Source organism: Protopterus annectens, chromosome 12.part0 (assembly GCF_019279795.1).
Source record: "Protopterus annectens isolate FY-2018-M chromosome 12.part0, PAN1.0, whole genome shotgun sequence".
NCBI classification, from domain to species: Eukaryota; Metazoa; Chordata; order Ceratodontiformes; family Protopteridae; genus Protopterus; species Protopterus annectens.
In genome coordinates, this window is record NC_056746.1 from 862760196 (window position 1) to 862784658 (window position 24463).

Consider the following 24463-nt stretch of genomic DNA (forward strand, 5'->3'; position numbering starts at 1 on the left):
ATGCCCGGACATAGATCTTTTTGCCTCCCCACTGAATTGCCAACTACAAAAATTCTGCACAAGGACTTATCACAAACAAGCATGGAAAGTGGGTGCTCTTCTGTTCAGCTGGAAAAACCTAAAAGTTTATGCCTTCCGCCACTGCCTCTCCTTTCAGAGGTACTCCTAAAAGCCAGACAAGAAAAAACAGAGATGATCCTGATTGCTCCAGACTGGCCACGCGAGCACTGGTACCCTATCTTAAGGAACTTGGCTCAAGGCCCACCATGGATTTTGCCTCAAATTCCACACCTTCTGACTCAGCAAAACAGTCAGATCCTGCACAGTCAGCTCAAAACACTAAACCTGGCTGCATGGCAGATACATTAGTCAAGCAGACAACACCTCTCTCTAAAACGGTTATGGATGTCATTTTGGAGGCCAGGAGGCCTAGCACCAGGAAAGCTTACTCAGAAAAATGGAAGAGATTCTGCGCCTGGAACCAGGCTCAAAGCCTTGACCCTCTTGTTCCAAACATTCCTCAGATTTTACAATACTTAACTGAGATGCTGGACAGAGGCTTATCCTTCTCATCAATTAAGATCCACACCTCTGCCATTTCAGCACATTACAACACGGATCCTCCTTTATTCTCTCATCCCTTGCTAAAGCAGTACCTCAGAGGGGCTAAAAACACAAGACCGCCCCAGAGAGCACCAACACCAACTTAGGACCTCAATTTCGTTTTGGAAAAACTGACCCTGCCACCTTTTGAGCCAGCCAATACAGCCGATCTAAACTTTTTATCATTTTTATCATGGAAAACAGTTCTGCTCCTGGCAGTAACTTCAGCACGAAGAGTCTCAGAGCTACAGGCATTAATGGCAGTGGAACCTTTTATAATTTTTCATCAGGACAGGGTATCTTTAAGGACAAACCCTACCTTTATGCCAAAGGTGATATCTAGTGTGGCTCTTAACCAAACCATCCATTTGCCAACCTTTTATCCAAACCTCCAGAATAAAGGGGAGAAACTTCTGCATTCTTTGGACATAAACAGGCAGCTACGCTTCTACTTGGACAAAACAAAGGCTTTCAGGAAAACTGAGCAACTGTTTTCAGCATATGCTGAAGGATCACAGGGCAAGGCTTTCTCAAAGCAGACTATATCCAAATGGATAGGGCACTGTATTCGGTACTGCTACACACAGCATGGAAAATCAGTCCCAAATAACATTAGGCCACACTCCACCAGGGCAACAGCCACTTCAACAGCCTTTCTCAGAGGAGTACCTACCAAGGAAATTTTGGAGGCTGCAACTTGGTGTTCAGTGCACACCTTTACCAAGCATTACCACCTGCCTCTTTACTCTAAATCCAGAGCAGGATTTGCCACTGCAGTTCTGCAGGGCCTCATAGCCAATCCCAACTCTTTATAGACCAGCCACCCAACCTCTGCTTTGGGATTCTACCCAAGTGTAATGACTGCAGCAGTGTAACACGATGAACATAGTACAGTTTTGTACGTACCATAAATGTAGATGTTAGTGTTCACACTGCTGCAGTCCAGGTTACCCCTCCCTCCATCCCCTCTGAACTAGCTGGACTTATCTATACCTTTCTATCCTATACAACCTTTGGGATGTATTTGCTGGTAACTGAAGGTATTGTTTTTACTGTATATTTTTGATTAGCAATATGTATTGCCTATCTACTTGGGGGCACCTGACATCTGGGGCAAGAAAAACTGAAGAAAATGGCGTCGGATGCATCTTATATACCCCTGGCGCACTGACGTCAGGGAAGAAGCGACAACAGCTAACACCGGACCAAGATTTTGGAACTCAGGCCGACTGCGGGACCGCCTAATGGCAGGATAACCCAAGTGTAATGACTGCAGCAGTGTGAACACTCAAACATCTACATTTATGGTAGGTACAAAACTATACTTTACCCTGACCTCTCAGGTGACCAGACACTCTATCCGGTGCAGCTGTGATGCTGCTGAGGCCTCAGCTAGGTCGGCAGCATCAGCTTCTGCCCTAAGAAGGTATTCCTGGGTATGCCTCCATCCTATACCAGATGATTTTAGGGCTAAACTAGTAGATGCACCTTTAGACAATTCAGTTCTATTTGGATCCAACGTTGCAAACTCGTTTAAGTCCTTGCAACAAAAAGGTAAGGAGATGCAAGACTTAAAGCATCTGTTTGTATCTCCAATTCCCAAGTTTCAAAGGAATTAATCCATCTAAGATCCAGTTTATCAGGAAGCATTCAGGCCCCGCTTCCTCTTCCAGACCAAGAAAAGCTCCCAGGAAACAATCTACTCCTGCCAGGACTGCTCAGTCTACCAGCCAAAGGATGCCCTTTCAAGACAGGGCAGGTAGAGTGCGACTACCTGCCAAGCTTGAATCAGACTCCCCCACCACACCACACCCTCCGCCCCTCTCGCCTCATTACGATCTCCAAGCATGGAGACTCATCACTTCAGACAAGTGAGTACTGTCAGTAGTAGAACATGGGTACTTCATGACTTGGATCATCCTCCCCAAAGACGGGGGGTTTCCTAGCCCCCAAAAGAACAGCTCCACCTCTTACAGCCAGTTATGGACAACCTTATGGCCCAAGGCACCATCCAGCCAGTACCACAGTCTGCTTTGGGAGAAGGCTTTTACTCCAGGATCTTTCTAGTACCAAGGAAGGATGGGCCCTGGAGGCCATTTCTAGATCTCTCATATCTGAATCTCTTCCTGCATGTACCCACATTCAGGTTGCTTACACTGCCAACCCTCTTCCCTCTAATCCTTCTTCAAGGGTCCATGGGCACCTTGGACATGAAGGATGCCTATCTCCATTAGGCCCAGATTCAGGAGTTTCCTCCGGTTCTCAGTGGCCTCTGCTCACTGTCAGTTCTCAGTCTTGCTCTTTGGTCTGTCCGCAGCACCTAGAGTCTTCACCAAATGTCTGGCACCAGTGATTGTCTTCTGCAGGACTCAAGGGATCCAATCTTCCCTTACCTAGACCTACTCATCCAGGCAGACTGCAAACAGCCCCTTCTGCACCAGTTACAGAAAACCATTGGCCTCCTGCAGTCCTTAGGGTTTCAGATAAATTACCCAAAATCCCATTTGTACCCTGCCCATGACATTGTTCCTGGGGTGCAGAATTCAAGCAGACATCATGAAAGCCTTCCTTCCACCTCAAAAGGTGGAAAGCCTGACACAATACCTACTTTTGGTACTTCACATGAGGAAACTGCAGTGGTACCTTAGGTCTGTTTGGACCCAACACTTCCACCCCCTGGTGTACAGGGTGCCTCTCTTGCCCTGTCTCAAACAGGAGATCCATTGGTGGCTGACCTAGGTGAAGCTCAACCTGGGTCTTCCACTCCAGCCTCCACTACCAACACAGGTCATGTGCACAGACTACTCAGACCTCAGTTGGGGAGCTACACTGTGGATCCAAAAGGTGCAGGGTGTTTGGCCAGAACTACACAGGAAAGAGCATGTTAATACAAGGGAAATAAGAGCAATACTATTGGCCTTGAAAGTTTTTCAACACAAGCTCCATCAGGGACCCCTAAAGTTTTTCACAGACAATACCACACTACTGCGGTATCTCAACAAGCAGGGGGGAACCATTTTTTTTTTTTTACTTTGCAGACTAGCTCTCTTTCTGTGGGAACTGGCCACCAGTCAGGGAGTTGCTCTTCAGGCAGTTTACATCCCTTCCCAACAAAACTCTCAGGCAGGTACCCTCAGCAGACCCATGTCAATCTTCCATGAATGGATGCTACGCAGGGATGTCTTCCTGAACCTTGTCCACCGATGGGGTACACCTCAAATAGACCTGTTTGCCTCTACCATGAACAGGCAGCTTCCTTCCTCCTGCACCAGACTACCAGAACCTCTGGCGTTGGCAACAGATGCCCAAGTCCTGTTGAAGATCCAGCAGGACAGGCTGAAAGTCTTACTGGTGACTCCTATTGGCCAAGACAGCGTTGGTTCCCCCTTCTCCTGCAAATTATCCAAGGGCAGTCACCACAAGTTACCCCTCAGAGTGGACCTCCTCACACAGGACAAGGGAATCCAAATCCACCCACAGTGGCATTCCTTCCCTCTCACATACCCCTCCTGATACCAGGCATTTCCCTTCTTGGATGGCACAGGACTTTCACTACCTTCTCTGGGACTGGTGCGCGCAGCCATCAGTTTTATGGCTCATGCTGTGCTAGCCACATCAGATGTCCATATAGTGACTGCAAAGTTTTGTATACTGGCCGGATGTTCGGGTAACGTTGGCCACAGGTTCGGGTAACAAGAGGAGCAAACCAATCTGTACAGAATACTGCAACATGGAAGATGAGGGCATCTATGGTTATAGTAAGATTTTACACAACTTCTCTTTATTTGAAAGTCTGTCACGCCACATAAAGCAAACTACTTGTCTTACATTATTCAAATGTAATTTCAAGAAATGAATGAATAACCAGAAATTCACCCTGGTTTATAGGGTTTCCACCTTTTCAAATGCCTAAGTGTGACATTTTTGTAGAAACGAGCTTTAACAGGGCATATACTGTACCCACAACCAATGCAAAGGACAGAACTTCAATTTTTTTCCCAAAATAAAAGCTTATTCTTGTATCATTTGATTTGCTTATGGTATTTTAGATAACACTTAGGTGTGTTAGATGCAAAGTAATTATTTTATTTAATAAGTAAAGAAAACTTAAAATGTTTTTTGCTTAAAATCTTAGAATATTTGCCATTTTTCAGTATTTTGTGGAGGAGACAGCTGCCCAAAAGGTACTGTCTGGGCAGAGGAACAGGTGGTAACCCTACTGGTTTTAGCACCTTTGTCCTTCATGTACAAAAGCAGCATGTAAATATTCTGTTCCTTTGGTTATTTGTTCTCAATATAAAGGCTAAAAACATGGGATTGTAAATGGCTGTAACCCTATGAATTAAAAGAATTTGCAGTATTTTTGAGTTATTGTCAGATTTAAGTGTAGGTGAGAGTTGTGTGGAGCAGCTGGTGTTTAGGAGTTGATTTATAAAGGGTAAAAAAATGTTTAGTCTTGGTAATCAAAACCAGCCTGTTAACTCAACACATGTCCACACTACACATGGAGTAATGTTTATCATCCTACGTCATCACATCATAGCAAAGCTAAAACCTTAAAGGTGCACAAAGACCTACAGTGACTAGATAAAATATGAACACAACTGTATTAGTTTGTCAACTTACAGGACAAACTGCATATCTAACTTAATCTGGGTAGCCCTCTTGATTTCAAAACTGGCTTAATGGAAACCATCCCATTCAGTAGTGTGTGTGCCTTTAAGGTTTTAGCTTTGCTATGACGTAGGACGGTGAACTTTGCTCCATGTGTAGTGTGGAGATGTGTTGAGTTAATAGGCTGGTTTGATGCAAGTTCTAAATCTTTTAGTTGATATTTTAATTGAACTGATGCAGTATTGATTGAGTGTATGTAAATTATGCTGTTTTATTTGTTTTTGTAATGGTCTGATGACGTGACCAGTGTGGTCGAGAAAGCGCTTGCCTATTTCAGTTAAATGTGGTGGTGATTTTATTTTAGTCGTGTGTTGGTCTGCCGCTTTTCTTTTATTTTCAGTTGATTTATTCTAGTCACTGTTTTTGCTATGTTTAGTTGGTTAATTGTACTTGTTAAAAGATGGATTTGAAAGGTAAGAAAAAGTTTTAAGAAATGTGTTCAGTATGGGCATAAGGTAGCCCCCAGGATTTGTATGACCAGTACATGGCTTGTTTGGGTTGACTGAACATTTGACTGTAAAGCATTTGGTCAGCATTCCTTAACAGACTGTAGAAACAAGTTGGATGTCCTAACTGAAATCACTGTTGCAGTATTCATCACAGATGGGGTTTTATTGCTGATGTCCCATGACTGACCCTGCAGCAGTCTCCCTCTCCTCAGATAAGCCATCCAGATTGCATCCCACTGCTATTGCCGTCCCCTCAGACGACAGCAGGGCCATGGATAGGTGGGATAAGAAAGTTTACACCACCTTCAGCTTAGCATTCAGGGTTATTAATTACCACAAACAAATGACCAAATATCTGGTTTCTTTGTTAATCTTTGCATAAGGGCATGTCAGAACCTCAGACAGCAGATTCTAAGATTCTAAACAGTAAATGCAGATTAGTGCTCTTTGGTTTCCTGTACAGTTCGTCTTTTTCACTCTAGCCAGCCAACCCCCTATCCTCTTGTCTGCTCTGGGAGTCACCCATCTGTGATGAATACAGCAACTGTGATTTTAGGCAGGGTATAGTATAGCTGTGTAAGAACATGCCATAACAGTAGACGTCCTGCTGATCAGTGTTGCTGTATTCCCTCCCATGTGTCTTACTTTTGGATCAAACATATGCATACATGCTTTCTTGGTGGAGTTTCCCACTAGTTCTAGCTGTGCTCCCCCAAGCTGGCCAGTTTCCTCTTGTCTTCAGACTGCTGGCCTGGAAATAGTCTGAGGATCTTGCCCGTCTATCCTGTATATCAGAAGTATCAAAAATGAACAAGCATAGGAATCTGTCTAGTTCCGACCTCTCAACCATGAGTACTGAAGGAAAAAATAGAGAAACTAGTGGTCTTAACTTCATTGATGAGCTCAGGCACAATAATTCCCCCCACAATTATGAAAACCAAGTAGTGTTCCAAAGCAACAAGCCTTTATTCGTCACCGACAAGCAATCTTCAATAAAAAAAAAAAAAAAAAATATTTTACAATGTTAAACGTATCTGCTTTTATACACTTAGAAGTAAGTGTGGAAAATGTATGTATTCTTTAATTTTAAACCAGTGTGTTCAAGGCAAACAATATAAACAGGGCCATAAAAAGTCTATTTTAGAACACTTAGTACCCACCCACACACTACTACTGATTAGGTCAAACTAAATCGTAGTTAAGGAAAACACTGCCTATTTGCAACCCATGTTCCCAAGTCAAGTATTAAGAAAAGTACAACATACACGCAAAAAGACTGACTTTTAACTAAAATCGCTTTTTAGGTATATTATGCTTTTCTTAATACGTGATTTTAGGAAGTGTATAAAAGCAATGATTAACATTGTAAAATCACCCCATATATCCCAACGCACATGAGCTGAGGTCATATGTCGGACGTTACACCATTGGGAGGGTAAAGCTTTGGTACCCCAGCCGGAAATCTGAGAGAAATACTGTAATAGTGATCTGTAGGACATCTACTGTTATGGTTAAGTTCAGTTACATAATGAAAAATATAGTACAGTTGTATAGTTAACTTGCCATAATAGTAGTTAATTGAATAGATCATTGATGCAATACCATTTTCCACCTACTGCACCTCTGCTGAGGTGACCTGGAGTCCGTCCTTCCTTCACATGTTGGGGGTGTCATGTCGATCTGGTGTAATATTTCCCTTGCAGGTTATCTCCTTCCTTCCCTTCAGTTACACCCCCATTTCTTCCTTCAGGGCTAGGTGACAAGTTCATCAGTTTGTTTGGAGGATGAGGATAGTTCCTCCATTCCTACCTCAGTTACCATAGTTTTGTCTAGCTGCCAGATATTTGCCTACTACTCTGGGTGCATACTTAGTCTTGTGAATGCTCTTATATAGCTTTTACAGGTAATTAAATTATGTGGGGGGAGGGACTCTGTAGGTTGCACAGGCATGCATCTCCTACTGTGCAAAAGGGCCGGGGTGGATGCATGCTGCATCAGGGAGATTATCCCTCAGTGGATATATATGCTGTGCCAGTTAGAAGGCCCCCAAGCTCATAAATGGCCAAGACAGATGGCCCACCTAGTGGTAAATATCCTACATTTAAGTAGTTCTGCAAAAGTGATCTTTTTCTAATATCTGCTGTTATGGTAAGTTGTTTTGAAGGAGATTGATAGCTTGTGCAGTAATTTAATGTTGTACTTTGCTCTTGTTTGCTGTTAGCAGTGACTTATTTGCTGATCGTGTTGGTTTCACAAAAGTAAACTAATGGGTTGGAAGAACTATGGAAGCATTAACTAGTCTGGATACCAAGTTGAATTTTTATAGTTCTAGACTAACTAGCCAGATGTTTTTCATTTGAAAACTTGACCAGTACTAACTGAATTTGGAATATTTGCTTTCAGAGTGGTTTGTATTTTGGTGGACTATATTCCTTGTGGCTCCTGATGTACATGTTTTTGTTCCACAACCCCCACCCCACGGTGCAGATGTTTTTGACCAGTGTAGCAGTTTTTTTTGCTTAATGGTGTACCATTTTCTGTTCGTTTTCTAGGCCAAATTACAGCATCAGAGGAGGAGCCTCAACCAAAAAAGCTAAAGATGTCTGCAGCAACTTTTGCTAAAGTTCCAGAGTCAAACTCCAAGCCAGAAACTACAGTAGGTTTGTTCTCAGGTACTGAGCAGTTGGACCTTGTGCTAGATTCTATTGGGTATCTTGCAGAATCAAGCTCCTCAGTAAGTTCTCGGACTGTTACAGAAGCTGCCACTGTTCTTCCTACATCAGAGTCCAGCAGTTTGGAATCTTTATCAGTTCAGATTACTGGATGTACTGCTAGTACTGGTAGTACTGTTACAGTTTCACGCAGGGATCCTAGAACTGCAGTGAGTCGTCCAGCTGTCACAGTGACCCCACCTCAAGATTTGTCTACTTCTAAGTTGGGAGCTACATCAAGTGCAAGTGAAGAACCAAAGCCAGATGCAGTTAAAACAGCTTTGACAACTTTAACCATTCCAAAATCAATATTAATGAAGCCCACTTCGTCTTTGATTAACAAGTAGGTAACCTAGATGCTGTCTCGTGATTAAATTTCAGTTGAACAGAATTTGTAAACATGCTTGTAACTAAGAGTGAGTAATACCCTTAGTTTTGTAGTCTTCAATTCTTAGCTCTTCCGTTGTACACAGTACTTATATACAGCTATGGGTGTGTCATTTCCCTAAAGTCATTTTTAAAGTAGTTGCACTTAATGCATCTGGAAAGCTTTTTTAAGTGAACCAAGTTTTTAATAAGATTTATTAATTCTATGGTGTTCGGGGGGGGGGGTGTAGCTCCACCGAGATCGACCTAATCAGCTGAATGAAAGTAAAATTGATGCTTTTGTAATAGGTTGTTCCTAACACTTGGGTGGTTAACACCATTCTCTCCTTTCAGACAAGGATGGGAAAGCTTTGGATAGATTTGGGGGAAACAATTATATTCTTCTGTAGCACTTTTTTAAAATTCTTGATGGTCAAGCTTGTATTTTAAAGCAGCAAAGCAACATCATGGACCAGTACCAAAATCTGTTGAAGTAATAACCTTGCATAATTTTCCCCAATGTCCAGATTTTAATAATTCTTTCAGTCAAGTTTTAAGTTCTGCTGTGTGTGTAATCTGAGATAAATTTTTGGTCAGAAACATGCTGTATGAGTAGCACTTTTAAGATCTTTGTATTTCATTATTTCCTAATATGCTTTTTTATTGATTAACAAACTTAATTTGTATTACAAGGGGCAGCATATTCTATATTATTCTGAAGGTGCTTTAGGGTTTCATGCTGAATATGGGAAGCAAGGAAAATAGCAGTTTCACAGTACTTTTTGTAGTACAGCAGTGAGAATACCAAAATAAACATTGATTGCATAGCAAGAAGAAAAGGCATGCATAATATAGATGTATAGGACTCTGTAGTACATCATTTTAAATGTTGGCGCACAGTAGTTTGGACAGTAGTCTCTCCTTTGATAGTCACATCGCCACAGTAGTCAGGAAGTCCTTCTACGTGGCACACCTCATCATAAAAAAGTTCTCATCCAGGCAAAAAGAGGTCATTGTTCCCCTCTACTCGACACTCATTAGACCCATTATAGAGTACAACGCCCCTTTTGGAATGTACCTCACAAGACATCTGCAGCAGCTGGAAAGGCCACAGAAGTACCTCACAAAGAGGATTACTGGCCTCAAACAAATGCCCTACACTGACCGCCTCAAAAAACTCAAGCTTTACTCCATAGCATATCGCCTACTCCGAGGTATTCTCTGCCTAACATATAAAGCTATGTCAAACCCAGAGCTGTTGGACATGCTAAACCTAAAGAAATCCCAATCCCACTGAGCTACACACACTAGGGACCTAAACCTTGTCACCACAATAAACAGGACATACTGGAGGGATAGATTCCAGTCCCAAAGACTTCCCATACTCTGGAATAGGCTACCCATTTATGTCAAGCAGAGTTCTTCATTAGCACTCTTCAAGAAAAATCTTGGAGTGGATGAGAAATAAGAAATACACCCTGGGGATCACTTCTGTGTCTCTGCTCGACAGTGGCACAGGAAAATAACTTTCTTGGGTGGCGTAAGCCAGGGAACCTTGTTGGCTAGGCTTACGTAGGCCCTTGGGCCGATAGCCTAGTACCTACCTATAAACCCTAGGGCACTTCCATGCATATCTCTGAGTTGTTAAAAAGAGAGACTGCTAGATTGATTGTAAGTGGAAAGAAAAAAGACATGCGTTTAATTTCAGGGCTTTCTAATATATTAGATGTCCTTCTATTCTCATGTTGCGGTATTCATGCTGTGGGATTCTCCTCCTCAGGCGACCCAAATATCAGCTCCTATACAAAAGCTTTCAGCCTGGTTGCTGTTGGTGCATGGAATGTCACACACAGGGTCATAAACCAGGGGCCTTAAATGTGACGTCTTCACGCACAGACCACAGAATTTTTCTGCCGCAGTCGAACATCAGATCGATCGCATTGCTCCTCTTTATCAAGACGTCCAAAGCTAACTACCCTGTTGGGGATTTCTTACTATTATTGCTTGAAGCTTGGTTAGCTGCTTTTTACTTTAGCCGATGTCAACTAAGAAAAGTAAATGTTGATACGGACGTCAAATTCCACATAAAGACATCCACGACCGTTGCGTCTTCTGTCTAGACTGGGAACACGACCATACTTCTGCGCCATCTGCCAATCCTTCATCCCTAAAACTCTTGGAAGCCATTTCGCTGCCTGCACTTGATTGGCTGATTGTACTTAGAAAATCAAAGGCTTAAGAAACTAGCTGTTAGGATGGATCCAGAATTGGCAAAGCCGATAGAACCGCCAAAGAAAAAGGCCAAAGTTTCACGGCCTACCACCAGTGCCTCTCTGTCGTCAGACTCCCCGCCAACCGCCGATGTAGAGGTTGAGGGACACCTGCTAGAGCCATCCACTTCTACAGCCTCCCTTGAGGTAGCTGATCGGCATGTCCGTGACGATAGCTGAGACATCGGCTATTCTCGAATGGGAGACTCCTTAACTTGCTAAGGCCCTAGATTCTAGGCCTACCCTGTCTCCTAAAACTTTTCCTCCTAAAAGAAGACAGAAAACTAAGGTATTTATCTACCCTTACCTGAATGTCAACTAGACTGGCAGTCCTTTACTCAATCCCTGATGCAGGCCTTCATTGCCCTAAGGCATACACCATCCTCAGCCCCCTCTATTCCTTTGCTCAGCCCAAGGCCTACTTTTGTTAACTCACCCATTCCTTTCCCCCAAGAGGAAGAAGAGGAGGCTCTCTCATCTTGCTCAGAGGATTCTATCTCCTATGCTTCACAAATTGCCTCACCCCTGGAATAATATTCTCCAGATGAGGATTCTGTTGGAGACTCTCCTCCAGAGGACATAACATTTAGCGAAACCATCACTAAGATGAAAGAATACTTCAAACGGGAGTCTTCCCAAATGTCAGAAACTCCAAAAAGATAATTTGAATTACTGCAGGTTGAATCAACCCTCCCCATCTGCCATTCCTCTGGTGATCACTGCATACCTTGATGCATTTGCTTCATACTAAGAATCCTGACTCCCAGCCACTTGCTCCAAAGAGACAAGACCGTTTCTGGAAAGTGCCTGAGGACCACAAATTCCTTGTAAATCCCCCCCCCCGACAGACCCTGCTGTCATAGCTGTGGCCCCAGATAGACTATCTAGATTGCTCCCTCCCTCATCTCTTTTACCTTCTTATAAAGACAGTAAATGTGTAGATAGGCTGGGCAAGAAGACTTATACCTCCTCTACCCTGGCCTTCAGAGCTATTAACTACCAAACTCCTATGGGCTTGGTTTCCCAAGCATGTACACTTCTCAGCTCCCTGCCTAAGTCCCCTAGCAAAACTGAAGTAACATCTAAGCTATCCATGGCATCCCAGGTGGCCAGGCGCTCCATCAGATGCAGTTAGAATGCAGCAGAGGCCTCTGCTAGATCAGCTGCAACTGCATCAGTTGTGTGTATATACTCCTGGCTTTTAGGCTCCAACCTCTGCCAGAAGATTTTAAAGTCAAAATTCCTAGATGCTCCTCTTGACAATAACTTAATGTTTGGAAAGCAATCTGCAGAGCTTTTTTAAAAATCTGCAGGAGAAAAGCAAAGAGCTGCAGGACATTAAATATCTGCTGTCTCTCCCATATCAAAGTTCTACAGAAATTATCCTGCTAAGGCATTCTGTGCCAGAAGGGCCCCTCCTGTGGCCCCCCTTCATTTAGTAGGCTTAGGAAAGGGACCAGGAAACCTTCTTTAAGGACTACTACTTCTCAACCAGCACAAAGTCCTTTCAGGACAGAAATAATGGTAAAGCGTGACTGCCTTGCCCTACTCCCCTTGTCTTACGTTCTCTCTCACTGTCTGCCCCTTTGGAAAGAAATCACCTCAGACAACTGGGTGCTGTCAGTAGTGGAAAACAAGTTATGTACTCACCATATTGTTCTATGTATGTAGTCCATCTCACCTCGCATTCTTACCCGTGGGTTCAGAGCCGAATATCTGCTCCGACTCGGACAAACTTTTCTAGCTCGAAGTCTTCTATTGGCTGGGCTAAGCAGGTATCCCATGCTGCACTGCTCCATATCCCCAGATCTATTTTGCTGCAAACACTCATTCTGAAGTAGTTACTTCATTTGTTCTGCAACCTGTGGGTCTCGGATCTGACCTCGGATCCGACCGGCAGCTTTCCAAGCTTCAAGATCCGAGCTCCTAGCTCCTCCCTTCTACCCATAATCCCCTGTCACCACCACACTACCTCAGATCGTTTTTGCCGTGGCTTGATCACAAGCATCTTGAGAAGAGCTCCTGAGCTTAGTAGCAGGGAAGTGAATTTTTTCTTAATTTTTCTTAATTTTTCGACAAATTTAAAAAAGTGTGTGTTGAGAGTGTTTCTCTGCCCTTTTTTATTTTCGGGATTGGCGCTTGGTTCAGTTAACCCTCCCCTTGGTGTTTGGGCGTGTGTGTGTGTGTGTTAGGAAAATGGCCAAAGGCCATAAGGCTTTTTTTTCTAAGTGCACTGGGTGTGGCCATAAGCTTTCCCCAGCTGATGGCCACAACTCAGTGCGTTATATGCCTGGGGGTTGCCCATTTGTCGTCAGACTGCCAGGTTTGCGCAGCCTTCAACCCCCGGGCTGTGAAGGACAGGAGTAACAGGCTTATTCTGGCGGGATTGCTTCCCCCGGAGGAGGCCTCTCCCTCCTCTCCCTCCAAGGTGCAGGCCGCCCAGGTAGCTTCGGCACCCTTGACTCCCTCGACTCAGGCTGGGACTCAACCTCCCACTGTTGCCTTGAGTACGAGGGAAGTTCAGTCTTCTCCTTCTAGGGAAAAGTACAGGGAGAAGCACAGACATAAGAGGCGAGCCGAGCCTCATCCCTCGGCTCCGCCATCGAAGACTGCTAAATCGCCCCTGAGGGTGTCCGGACCTTCTCCTTCTCGGCTCCGATCCCCTTCCTTCTCGCCGGAGGAGGAGCTCCGATCACCCTCGAGGTCGTCGAGGCGGCCTTCCAGGCCCGCCTCTACAACCTCCTCTAGATCTACTATGGACAGGATGATGCGTCTGTTTCTGCAGACCCAAATGCAGATGGGGGTGCTCTTGCCCCCCCTCCCCCCACAGGGGGGGAGTGCAGCTTCAATATTTGCCCCGATTTCTCCTTCAACCCGGATCCCAGTTTTGGAGTCTTCGGATCCAGGCCCTTTCGGAGCCGGGGTTTTGTCGGCGTCGGTGGCCCAAGCCTTCTCGACGCCGACCATACCCTCGTGTATCTCGGATCCAAGTTCTCTGGGCCGTGGGCCGGACGTTGGATCCGTGGGAGCGGGTGCCTCTTCGGCGCCTCCTATGTCGGAGAGCGCCTCCCTCTCGGATCCGACGGCTTCGGCTCCGACCCCGATCCCTATCTCGGAGCCGAGGAGACAACTCTCGAGGCCAGAAGAGAGTAGTTCTCCCTCGGCGTTCGAGGTAGTGGAGAGGGTACTGTCGAGGTCTTCCAGGTCCCCGACCCGGGCTTTGGATCCTTCCGCTCCCTCACTGCATACGGGTCTACCTTCCATCATCCTTCCATTGGGACAGCCTGCTCAGACCCTCCAGTTGGTTCCCTCGGAGGAACAAGAGGCCGTTGACGCGCCCTCTTCTGTTAGTCCCACAGAAGAGGTGCCTCGTAAACGGACGTGTAAAAGGAGGCACATGGACTCCCCCGAGTCCGTCACCACAGATACGGACTTAGAGGAAAGGGAAGGTTTCCCAAGGTCACCCCCCGAGGATGTCTCCTTTGGAGACATCATGGAAATGTTGCGTATTGGGGGGTGTAGTCTGCCCAAAAACCTTCCTCGGATGAGTCCGTATTTCTGGAGGCGTTTGAAGCGGGCCCATCTACCTCCTGGGTGTCCCCACCGGCAGATCCCCTGGTAGATCTCCTGACTACCAGGGCTTGGAAGGAGCCTGACACCGTGGACCCTATCCCACGCCGGCCGGATAAAATCCTTAGCCCCCCTTCAGATAGGCAGGCTTGGGCTAAATGGTCTCCAGTTGATGCCATGTTGGTGGCTGCTGCCACTAAGAGAGAACTCTCCCAGGAGAGCTTCATGGTCCACCCGCCGGACAAGGAGTCCCGGGCGCTGGACCATATAGGGAAGCGGACCTTTGCTTCAGCAACCTTCTCTGTGAGGGTGCTGAATTATATGGCGCATGTCATCAGGCTGCAACGGGATTTGATCAAGGAATACACTGCAGCTCCACCAGAGTCCATGTTGGTCGAGGACAAAACCGTGTTCTCAACTCGTATGGCCACTCAAGTCCATCTCAAATACGTCCATGCAGCTACTGTCTTATGCTACGGAGGGAGCCGCAAGGGCCAGCGGGGCAGGTGTTGTCTTGCGACGCCACGCCTGGCTCCGCCTTTGTAATTTCGCGGAACCTTTCAAGGCGTCCTTTGCGAATGCACCCTTTGACGGCTCTTCGCTTTCCAAGTCCAAAGCGAGAAGGACGGGAAGACGCTGTCTGCCGTCTGAGTCCGCTTCTCGAGCCCCCAACGTTCCTACTCAAGGAATCAGAGGGGGCAAAAGAAGCTGTGGTTCCGCAAGTCTCAGCAATCCTATCCAGCTTCGGACTCCGCGCCCTCCAGAGGCAGAGGGGGGCAGGGTGGACGCCGGCCCAGAGGCAGAGGGGGACTGCGTAACTTCGGGTCTAGGGAGCCTTTCTCCGAGAGACCCGCGCAACAGCCCTGATAGCTTACCCGACTGTCCAGCTCTGGAGGCAGTTGGGGGGCGTTTAACGAAGCACCTGTCAATGTGGGAGTCCGTCACGAACGATCGATGGGTGCTCCGAATTATTTCCAGAGGCTACAAAATTCCCTTCCTATTTCGTCCTCCCTCAGGTGGTCGCCTCCCCGATGTCCCACCCAATCAAAGAGAGGCGGCGACTGTAGAGATTTCAAATTTGTAGAAAAAGAGCCATCCAGCGGGTCCCCTCAGACCAATCCGGATCGGGCTACTACTCAAGGTTCTTTTTAGTGCCGAAAATGACGGGGGCCCTCAGGCCCATTCTAGACTTGTCCGCCCTGAACATGTTTGTCCCCAAAGAAAAGTTCCGTATGGTCACTCTACAATCTATTCTCCCCTTAATGCAGGAGAACGACTGGATGTGCTCGATAGACCTCAAGGACGCGTACTACCACATTCTAATGGACAGACGGTCCAGGAGGTTCCTCCGCTTCCGGCTAGGGGCCAGTCATTACTAGTTCAGGGTCCTTCCGTTCGGACTCGCCTCAGCCCCCAGGGTGTTCACCAAAGTCATGGCAGTGGTTGCGGTCCACCTGAGGCTTCAGGGCATAAGGGTCTGTCCGTACCTAGACTGGCTCCTCACAGCAACCAACAGGCATCAACTTTGTATCGCGAGGGACTATGTTCTGTCTCTTGCCGACAGCTTGGGCATTTCAGTCAACATACCGAAGTATTTTCTTCATCCTGTGCAAGCATTAGATTTCATAGGAGCCAGGCTAGATTCCCGATCTTCTCGGGCCTTCTTGACCTCGGACAGGCTGTCCAGCCTCTCACTCCGTTTTGGCTCTTTCGCACCAAAGCTCCGCCGGCGGAGTTAGTCCTGAGAGCACTAGGCTCGATGGCAGCGGCTATCGGCCTCTCTCTCCATGCTCGCCTAAGGATGCGTATATTACAATGGACACTGCAAGTTCAATGGTCACTGTTACACCATCCATTGAATACTCCCATTCCCCTGAGCAGGGTTTGCAGGGAGTCCCTCCTTTGGTGGCTTCACTCCTCAGAACTCAGGCAAGGGAGACCCTTTGTGATTCCCACTCCCCAGGCCACGTTAACCACGGATGCTTCTCGCCTAGGGTGGGGGGGGGGCATTGTTTGGGCAGAAACGTCCAAGGTTACGTGGACCTTGTCGGAGACCGCCTTGCACATAAATGTTCTGGAGATGAGGGCAGTGCTTTTAGCGTTGCAGGCTCTCCAAGACCTTCTGCCTCTAGGAACCATTGCAATAGACAGGCAATATGTCAGTGGTCTGGTATATAAACAAACAAGGGGGAACCAGATCCTACCCTGTTTGTCGAGAAGCCATGGGAGTTTGGGAATGGGTGATATCCACCAACCGCTTTCTGATAGCAACGCACATTCCGGGACGATCCAACATCCTGGCGGACAAATTGAGTCGAGTAATTCTCAGTCCTTACGAGTGGTCTCTCAATCCGAAAGTTGCGAATGAGATTTTCCACAAGTGGGGTTGGCCTCGCTGCGATCTCTTTGCTACTCCCCAAAACACAAAATGCAGCGAGTTCTTCGCAGTTCTTCCCCCAGAAGGGGAGAGCCCAAGGGACGCTCTGATTCATGCTTGGCCTCCCGGTCTACTCTATGCTTATCCCCCGCTTCCGCTCATGGCGAAGTTCATTCAGAAAGCCGCACGGTTGGGGAGCAAAATTATCCTCATAGCCCCATTCTGGCCTCGTCAAATCTGGTTTCCATACCTGCGGTCACACAGTCTCTCTTCCCCTTTAATCCTGGATCCCATTCCAGATCTGATCTCGCACCCAACAGGGTGCCCAACACTGAACCTGGTAAACCTCAAGCTCGCGGCTTGGTTGATCTAGTTCCACTAATGGCAAGGACTCCCGGTATCTCGTCACCAGTGAAAACTATTCTGGTAGCGGCTCATAAACCGTCCACCAGGAAAATCTATAATAGCAAGTGGAAACGATTTTCTATCTGGGCTAACAGCCAGGGTCTCAACCCTTTTACTGTTCTGATTCCTACAGTCTTGGATTTTTTTGTCCATGATATTTGAACAAGGGGCCAGTGCATCAACGGTGAAAGTACAGTTGGCAGCAATATCCCATTTTCATATGGGAGACTGATTAGGATCCCTAGCGTCTACCAAATTGTGTAAGACATTCTTGCGTGGCATTTTCCTTCTCAAGCCGCCTGTGAAATCCGTGACTCCCCCTTGGGACTTAACCTTTGTTCTGCAAGCCTTAACGAAACCTCCTTTTGAACCTGCAGCTTCTGTACCTCTTAATTTTCTGTCCTGGAAAACAGCATTCTTGGTAGCCATAACTTCTGCTAAAAGGGTTTCAGAGCTCCAAGCTTTGTGCATGAAACCTCCCTACCTTATTTTTCACAATGACAGAGTGTCTCTCAGGACTAACCCGTCTTTTTACCAAAAGTGGCATCTATGGCAAATATCAATCAGACTATCAATCTGCCAGTGTTTTTCAAGAATTTTCAAAATAAGGGAGAATACATGTTGCATACACTAGATGTACATAGACAGTTGCGTTTTTACCTGCACAGGACCAAAGACGTTCGTAAGGCTGATCAACTGTTAGTGTCATTTGCTCCTTCATCCATGGGGAAACCTATATCCAAAGTGACACTGGCTAATTGGATTTGTCAATGTATTTCTCAGGCTTACAAGGCATCGGGCAAAACAACCCCATTTAAAATTAGTGCACATTCCACACGGTCCATCGCAACTTCTGCAGCCTTCTGGTCCAGGATGCCGCTGGACGACATATGTTCAGCAGCCACTTGGTCTTCTGCTCATACATTTATTTCTCATTATAAGCTGGACATGATATCTAGAAGCAGGGCGTCCTTTGGCTCCGCGTTGCTTGGGAATATCCTTCCATAGGCCACCCAGGATTTTTTGTTTAGGTAGCTGGGGACTCTGTCCCACAGGTTGCAGAACAAATGAAGTAACTACTTCAGGTTTAGAAGTTATGTAGTCACCATAACGTTCCATCTGAGTAGGTACTTCATTTGTCTGCAACAATCCCCCCTGCCATCCCCCTAACCTGTATCGGGTTTCTAGGATCATTTATGATTCTTGAGAATAACTGAACCTGTTTGTTTACAGCTTTATCAGGTAATACAGCAAAACCGATCTGAGGTAGTTTGGTGGTGACAGGGGATTATGGGTAGAGGGGAGGAGCTAGGATCTTGAAGCTTGGAAAGCTGCCGGTCGGATCCGAGACCCACAGGTTGCAGACAAATGAAGCACCTACTCAGATGGAACGTTATGGTGAGTACATAACTTCTAATTCATACCCCATGCATAACAACATCCAGTTAAAGAAGAATAAGCTAAAAGTGAAGGGAACTCTGTAAATCAGACCTAACCTCCAGATCCTCCAGGAAGGGGGAAGGTGGGAGGGTAAGTAAAAATGTGAGGCGAGATGGACTACATACATCGAACGTTATGGTGAGTACATAACTTCTTGATGTTATGTAGGCCAATCTCGCCTACATTCTTACCCGTGGGACAGCATCCCTAGCATCTACATCCTGGGAGGCTCATAGGAAGAAACTCCTGAGTACTGTGGAGCCAAAGGAAGACCTGCCCCTCGATACCACGTCCAACTTGTAATGAGTAACAAATGTGTGAGAAGCCCAAGTAGCTGCCGCACAAATATCTTCCATAGACAATTTGGCTTGATAGGCTGTAGATATAGATACAGCCCAAGTAGAGTGAGCCTTGACCGGAAATGGTAGATCATTACCTCCTGCAGAATAAGCGAAAGAAACGCAACTGGATATCCATCTGGATAAGGTGATTTTGGAGACCGGGGACCCAATTTTGTTTTCCAAAAAGGAGACAAACAGTTTATCAGATTTTTGGAGATCTTTAGTTCGGTGCAGATAGAAACATAACTGTCTGTGTACATCCAATTGATGAAATTTAAATTCTGCCTTGTTTGAAAAACGGGGAAAAATACTGGCAACTCAATAGATTGATTAAGATTAGGTATGGACGCCACTTTAGGAAGAATGGAAGGGTTTGGTCTAAGAGAAACCCTGTCCTTATGAAAGATCAAGTATGGAGGTTTGATAGAAAGAGCTTGAATTTCTGAAACTCTCCTGGCTGATGTGATGGCTATTAAAAAGGCAGTTTTCCTGGTCAAGAATTTTAAGTCGCAGGTAGCTGCATGCTCAAGGGTGGTGAAGTAAGAGCTTGCAGGACAAAATTTAGATCCCAGGGCATTATAGGTTCTGAGACTGGAGGACAGAGTAACAGAGTACCCTTCAGGAAAGCCTTGCAGAGTCTTTGAGCCATCAGACTGGGATCATTAACAACATGAAAATTAGAAATCGCTGCCAATTGAACTTTAATGGCAGCTGACGCTGAGCCCTGATGGAAAAGCATAGACAAAAACTCCAAGACTGAAGCAATTGGGGCTGTGTAAGGGTCAATTCCTTGGGTATGAGCCCAAATAGAAAACCTCTTCCCTTTGCTAGAATAAATTTTCCTAGTAGAGGGCTTATGAGAGGAAGATAAAATATGAACTACCTCAGGTGAAAAGTGATGAAGCCTAACGAACGACGGAAGTGGAGTAGCCAGGCTGTCAACCGGAGGATCCGTAGAGAGAGGTGGAACTGTCACGACGTGTCAGTAAATCTGGTTGTGGGTCCAGAATCCAAGGTGTGTCCACAATGTCAGGGTGGAGAAAGGGGAACCAGACTTGACGAGGCCAGTGTGGAGCAATCAGAATCATTCGGCTTCCCAAGGATTGCTCTTTCTGAATCACTTTTGATAGCAAGGGAAATGGAGGGAAAGCATAAAGCAGACCGGAGGGCCAGTCGTGAACTAGAGCGTCCCTGGGTGACTCCCCTTGTGGGGGGATCAGCGTGAAGTAGCTGCTGCATTTGGCATTGAGGGGGCTGGCAAAAAGGTCACAGCAAGGCTGACCCCATCTGCTGAAGATTCGTTCTGCAACTAGACGTTTCAGGGACCACTCGTAAGGCATCAGAATAGCTCTGCTTAGCCTGTCAGCTATCATGTTGAACTTTCCCGGAATGTGTGTTGCCACCAGAAACCGTTGGGAAGATACTGCCCACTGCCACACTCCTGGCCTCTCTGCACAGGGGGTATGATCTGGTCCCCCCCCCCCTGCTTGTTCAGATACCACACCACTGACATGTTGTCCGAGTGTATTACAATAGTCCCTACAGGTAGAAAGGTCTGAAGTGCCTGCAACTCAAGTAGCACCGCTCTCATCTCTAGGACGTTGATATGCAGATGTATCTCGTGATCTTGCCACGTGCATTGGACTGTCCTGCCGAGATAATGCCCCCCACCCCATCTGGGAGGCATCCGTGGTCACTGTGGCAACCGGGGTTGGTGGAGCGAAGGGTTTTCCCCTGTTCAGATTGTTGGTGCAAAGTCACCAACTGAGATCCTGTTTGCATCTGTCCGTAAGCAAAATAGGGTGGGAAAGTGAAAGCTTTTGGAGAGACCATTGAGCAAGAGGAGCCATTGAAGGAGCCTCATGTGCAATCTCGCTAGAGGGACCAACATAATTGTTGCGGCCATAGTCCCCAGGAGTTGAAGAACCCATCTTGCCTTCGCTTTCCTCAGGGGTAGCAGGGCGTGCACCTGTTGCTGTAAGATTCTGATTCTTTTCTGCGGTAGAAAGGCTTTCATTTGAACGGAGTCTAATTCTGCATCTATAAAAATGACACGCTGTGAGGGCAACAAGGCAGATTTTTCCTAGTTTAGTGTTATGCCCAACTGTTGACAGAGTGATGGTAGTGTGTCCCTGGTTTGGATTAGTAGATGCCTGGTGGGGGCGGTAAGGAGCCAGTCGTCCAGATACGGAAACACTTGGAATCCTTGACGTCTCAAGTGAGCTGTCACCGGCGCCATACACTTGGTGAACACCCTGGGGGCTGTGGTGAGACCAAAGGCCAGGGCTCAAAACTGGAAATGACTGGCTCCCAGCCGGAAGCGTATGTGACTCCTGGATGCCCTGTCCATTTTGACATGGTAGTAAGCATCCTTGAGGTCGATGGAGCACATCCATACTTCTCCCAACAATGGGAGAATCGATTGTAGTGTGACCATACGGAACTTGGACTTTTGTACATAGTTGTTCAGTCTGCTGAGATCTAATATGGGTCTCAGGTCCCCTGTTCTTTTCGGCACCAAAAAGAATCTTGAGTAAGTCCCTAGTCCGATCTGGTGTGAGGGGACATGCTGGATGGCTCCCTTTCCTAGCAGCTTTGAAACCTCTGAAGCTGCGTGATCCCTTTGACTGGGTGGAACGTCCGAGATTTTTTTGACTGGAGGGGGGGGGGACTGACGAAAAGGGGGTGACACAACCTCCGGAAATTATACGTAATACCCATCGGTCCTGCGTGATGCTTTGCCAGGCTTCCGGGTATAACAATATTCAACCCCCGACTGGCTCCAGAAACGCACAGTCGGGCATCCCATCAGGAACGACTGTAGGGAGAGCCGCGAAAGGAATCGCGGTCTCCCGAATTGCGGGGGGGGGGGTCCCCTCTGCCTCTAGGGCGGTGTCCCCCTGAATAACCTCCCCCTCCTCTGCCTCTGGAGGGGGACTCACTTTGTGCACCAGGAAAAAAACCCTAGAGGGAAGAGAAAAATGGACCCCTACAGCAGACAGGGTCTTTCCCTCTTGCTCGCACCTGGTGAGGGTCTTTTTCCCTTTGGTTCCGAACAAAGAACCACCATCAAAGTGGGCGTCAGTGAAAGAAGACTTGAAGGCCTCTGCGAAATGACAAAGGCGCAGCCAGGCTTGCCTTCTAAGGGCGACTCTTGAGCTTGCTGCCCTACTCGCTCCCTCGGCTGCATATGAAATGAGCCGCATGGAGGAGTTAATGATAGAATTGAGGATAGACACCCGGGCGTTAACCATCTGGGCCACCTCCTCAGGCATGTTACCCACAAGAGTATCTCCTAACTCCTTGAGGAGATCTCTCTGGAGCCGAGTAAAATGAGACAGATAGTTCAGCTACTGTAAGGTGAAGGTTGCTGACGAGAGGGTACGCTTCCCGTACCGGTCCATGGCCCCAGACTCCTTGTTAGGAGGATGGACAGAGGAAGAAGTCTCTGCTACTTCTGAGTGGCCGCCACCACCATGGCATCCACAGGGACTCCTTTGGACAAAACCTCCTTACCCAGGGGAGCAGAAAGAAATTTATTGGGTCTCCTGGGTACGGGTTCCACAGAATCAGGGTTCTCCCACACCCTCTGACAAATTAAATCCAGGAGCTTGTCGAAGGGTGGGGACACCCAGGAGGCGGAGGGCTGAGCACCAAAGGCCTTCAGGAAGACCGACTCATCCTCGGAGGGGGCTTTGGATGGCCAGTCACCTCTTTGTTTCAATATCTCCAGGATGTCAGAGAAAGAAACATCAGAGGATGACTTGGGGGACCCCTCCAATTCCTCGAGGTCAGTATCTGAGTTGAGAGACTCATCCTGGGAGTCTATGTTCTTCCTCTTGCACATTTTCTTTCTAGGGGGCTCCTCAGGCAAGAGCTCTGAAGGGCCCTCAGAAACTTGGGGACCACTCGGGGGGTATCCCTAGGCCTTGGGGCTCTGCTGTCTACAGATAGGTGGTGATCAGAGGCTCTCACCGGAGTGGTAGGGGACAGAATGACCGACCCACATGATGTAGCTGACAATCTGGCCAGCACAGTCCGCATGGCCTCAAAGGCAGCCCCCCCCCAGTCCGAGGACCTGCCAGCCTCCGAGACCATGACAGGAGTCGGGGTTCCTCGAGCCGAGGCACCGAGCGGGAGACTAGGAACCAAAATGTGTCATGAGGTGTCCCCCTCGGGCCCGACTGAAGAATCCAGAGTCCCGAACCCCATGGACGGCGCCGATAGGCCCGGAGGGGCCATCAGAACCGACCTAGGAACATCACATGGAGCGGAACATTCTGGTTCCGAAGACAGAGATGCACTCGGAGGAGGAATGATCGAAGAAGGTATCAGGATGGGCTCCGGAGCCGAAAACAATTTTGCCAAAACCGGTGACTGGAGGAACCTCTGCACCACCCTATCGACATCCACATCTGAAAGAGTCCTGGAGGATTTAGAGTACAGGGAGGGAGATCGAGATCTCATCTCAGGTGACACTGGTCTAATACTGGGCGATCGGCTCCGAAGAGGTTCCAATATAATTGGAGTTGACACCGGTTCCATCAACACCGACACTTCCTGCATCCCCGAGGACAGTGGAGCCGAGGAGGTCGAAGCAAGTTTTGTGACTTTCTCCATTGGCTCCTAGGAAACTTAAGGAGCTGGAGATCTCTCTTGACTTTGAGGATTTTGATTTAGAACTGGAAGCAGAATCCGTGGCCTCTTCGAATGAGGGTTTCAAGAGTCCCTTTAGAATTAGCTTATTCTTTCTTTCTTGGAGCACCCTGGGACTAAAAGCATGGCAGAAGCTGCAGGACTCCTGCAGATGGATTGCTCCCAGGCAATAAACGCAAACAAAATGTCCATCGGTGATGGACATCTTGTAACCACACTTAGAGCACTTTTTAAAACCCGAAGGTTTGTGCTTCGTGGAATCTTTGGACATATTTTAAACAAATAATCCCAAATACCACAACAATGAACAAGTCACTGTCTGACAGGAAAAACGACAGACACGCAAAACACCACTAAGCGCGGGAACAAGTTTTTACACAACACAGCACACACAATCCTCAGAAGGGACACACACTGAGACGACTAGGGCTAAAAACCTTTAAAACTTTTTTTTTTGACCACGTACGCAGAAGGGAAACAGACACTAAAACCTCTTAACTCAAACGGTTTTAGAAGCGAAACAACACAGGACAAGAGGGGAGGACTAGTTCCTCTAAGTGAAACGGGCCTAGCCCGATAGAACAGCTAGTGGGATACCACA

General features: G+C 47.0%; 1 protein-coding gene across 2 annotated transcripts in view; it reads left to right on the forward strand.

The window, feature by feature from the left end:
* Window positions 1-24463, forward strand: part of DIDO1 (death inducer-obliterator 1) — a 1822440-nt gene that overhangs the window by 1169057 nt on the left and 628920 nt on the right. For both annotated transcript variants that reach the window (XM_044089904.1, XM_044089905.1), the window contains exon 12: window positions 8279-8780. In XM_044089904.1, coding sequence (XP_043945839.1) covers window positions 8279-8780 — 502 coding nt within the window. The remainder of the gene's footprint in view (window positions 1-8278; window positions 8781-24463) is intronic.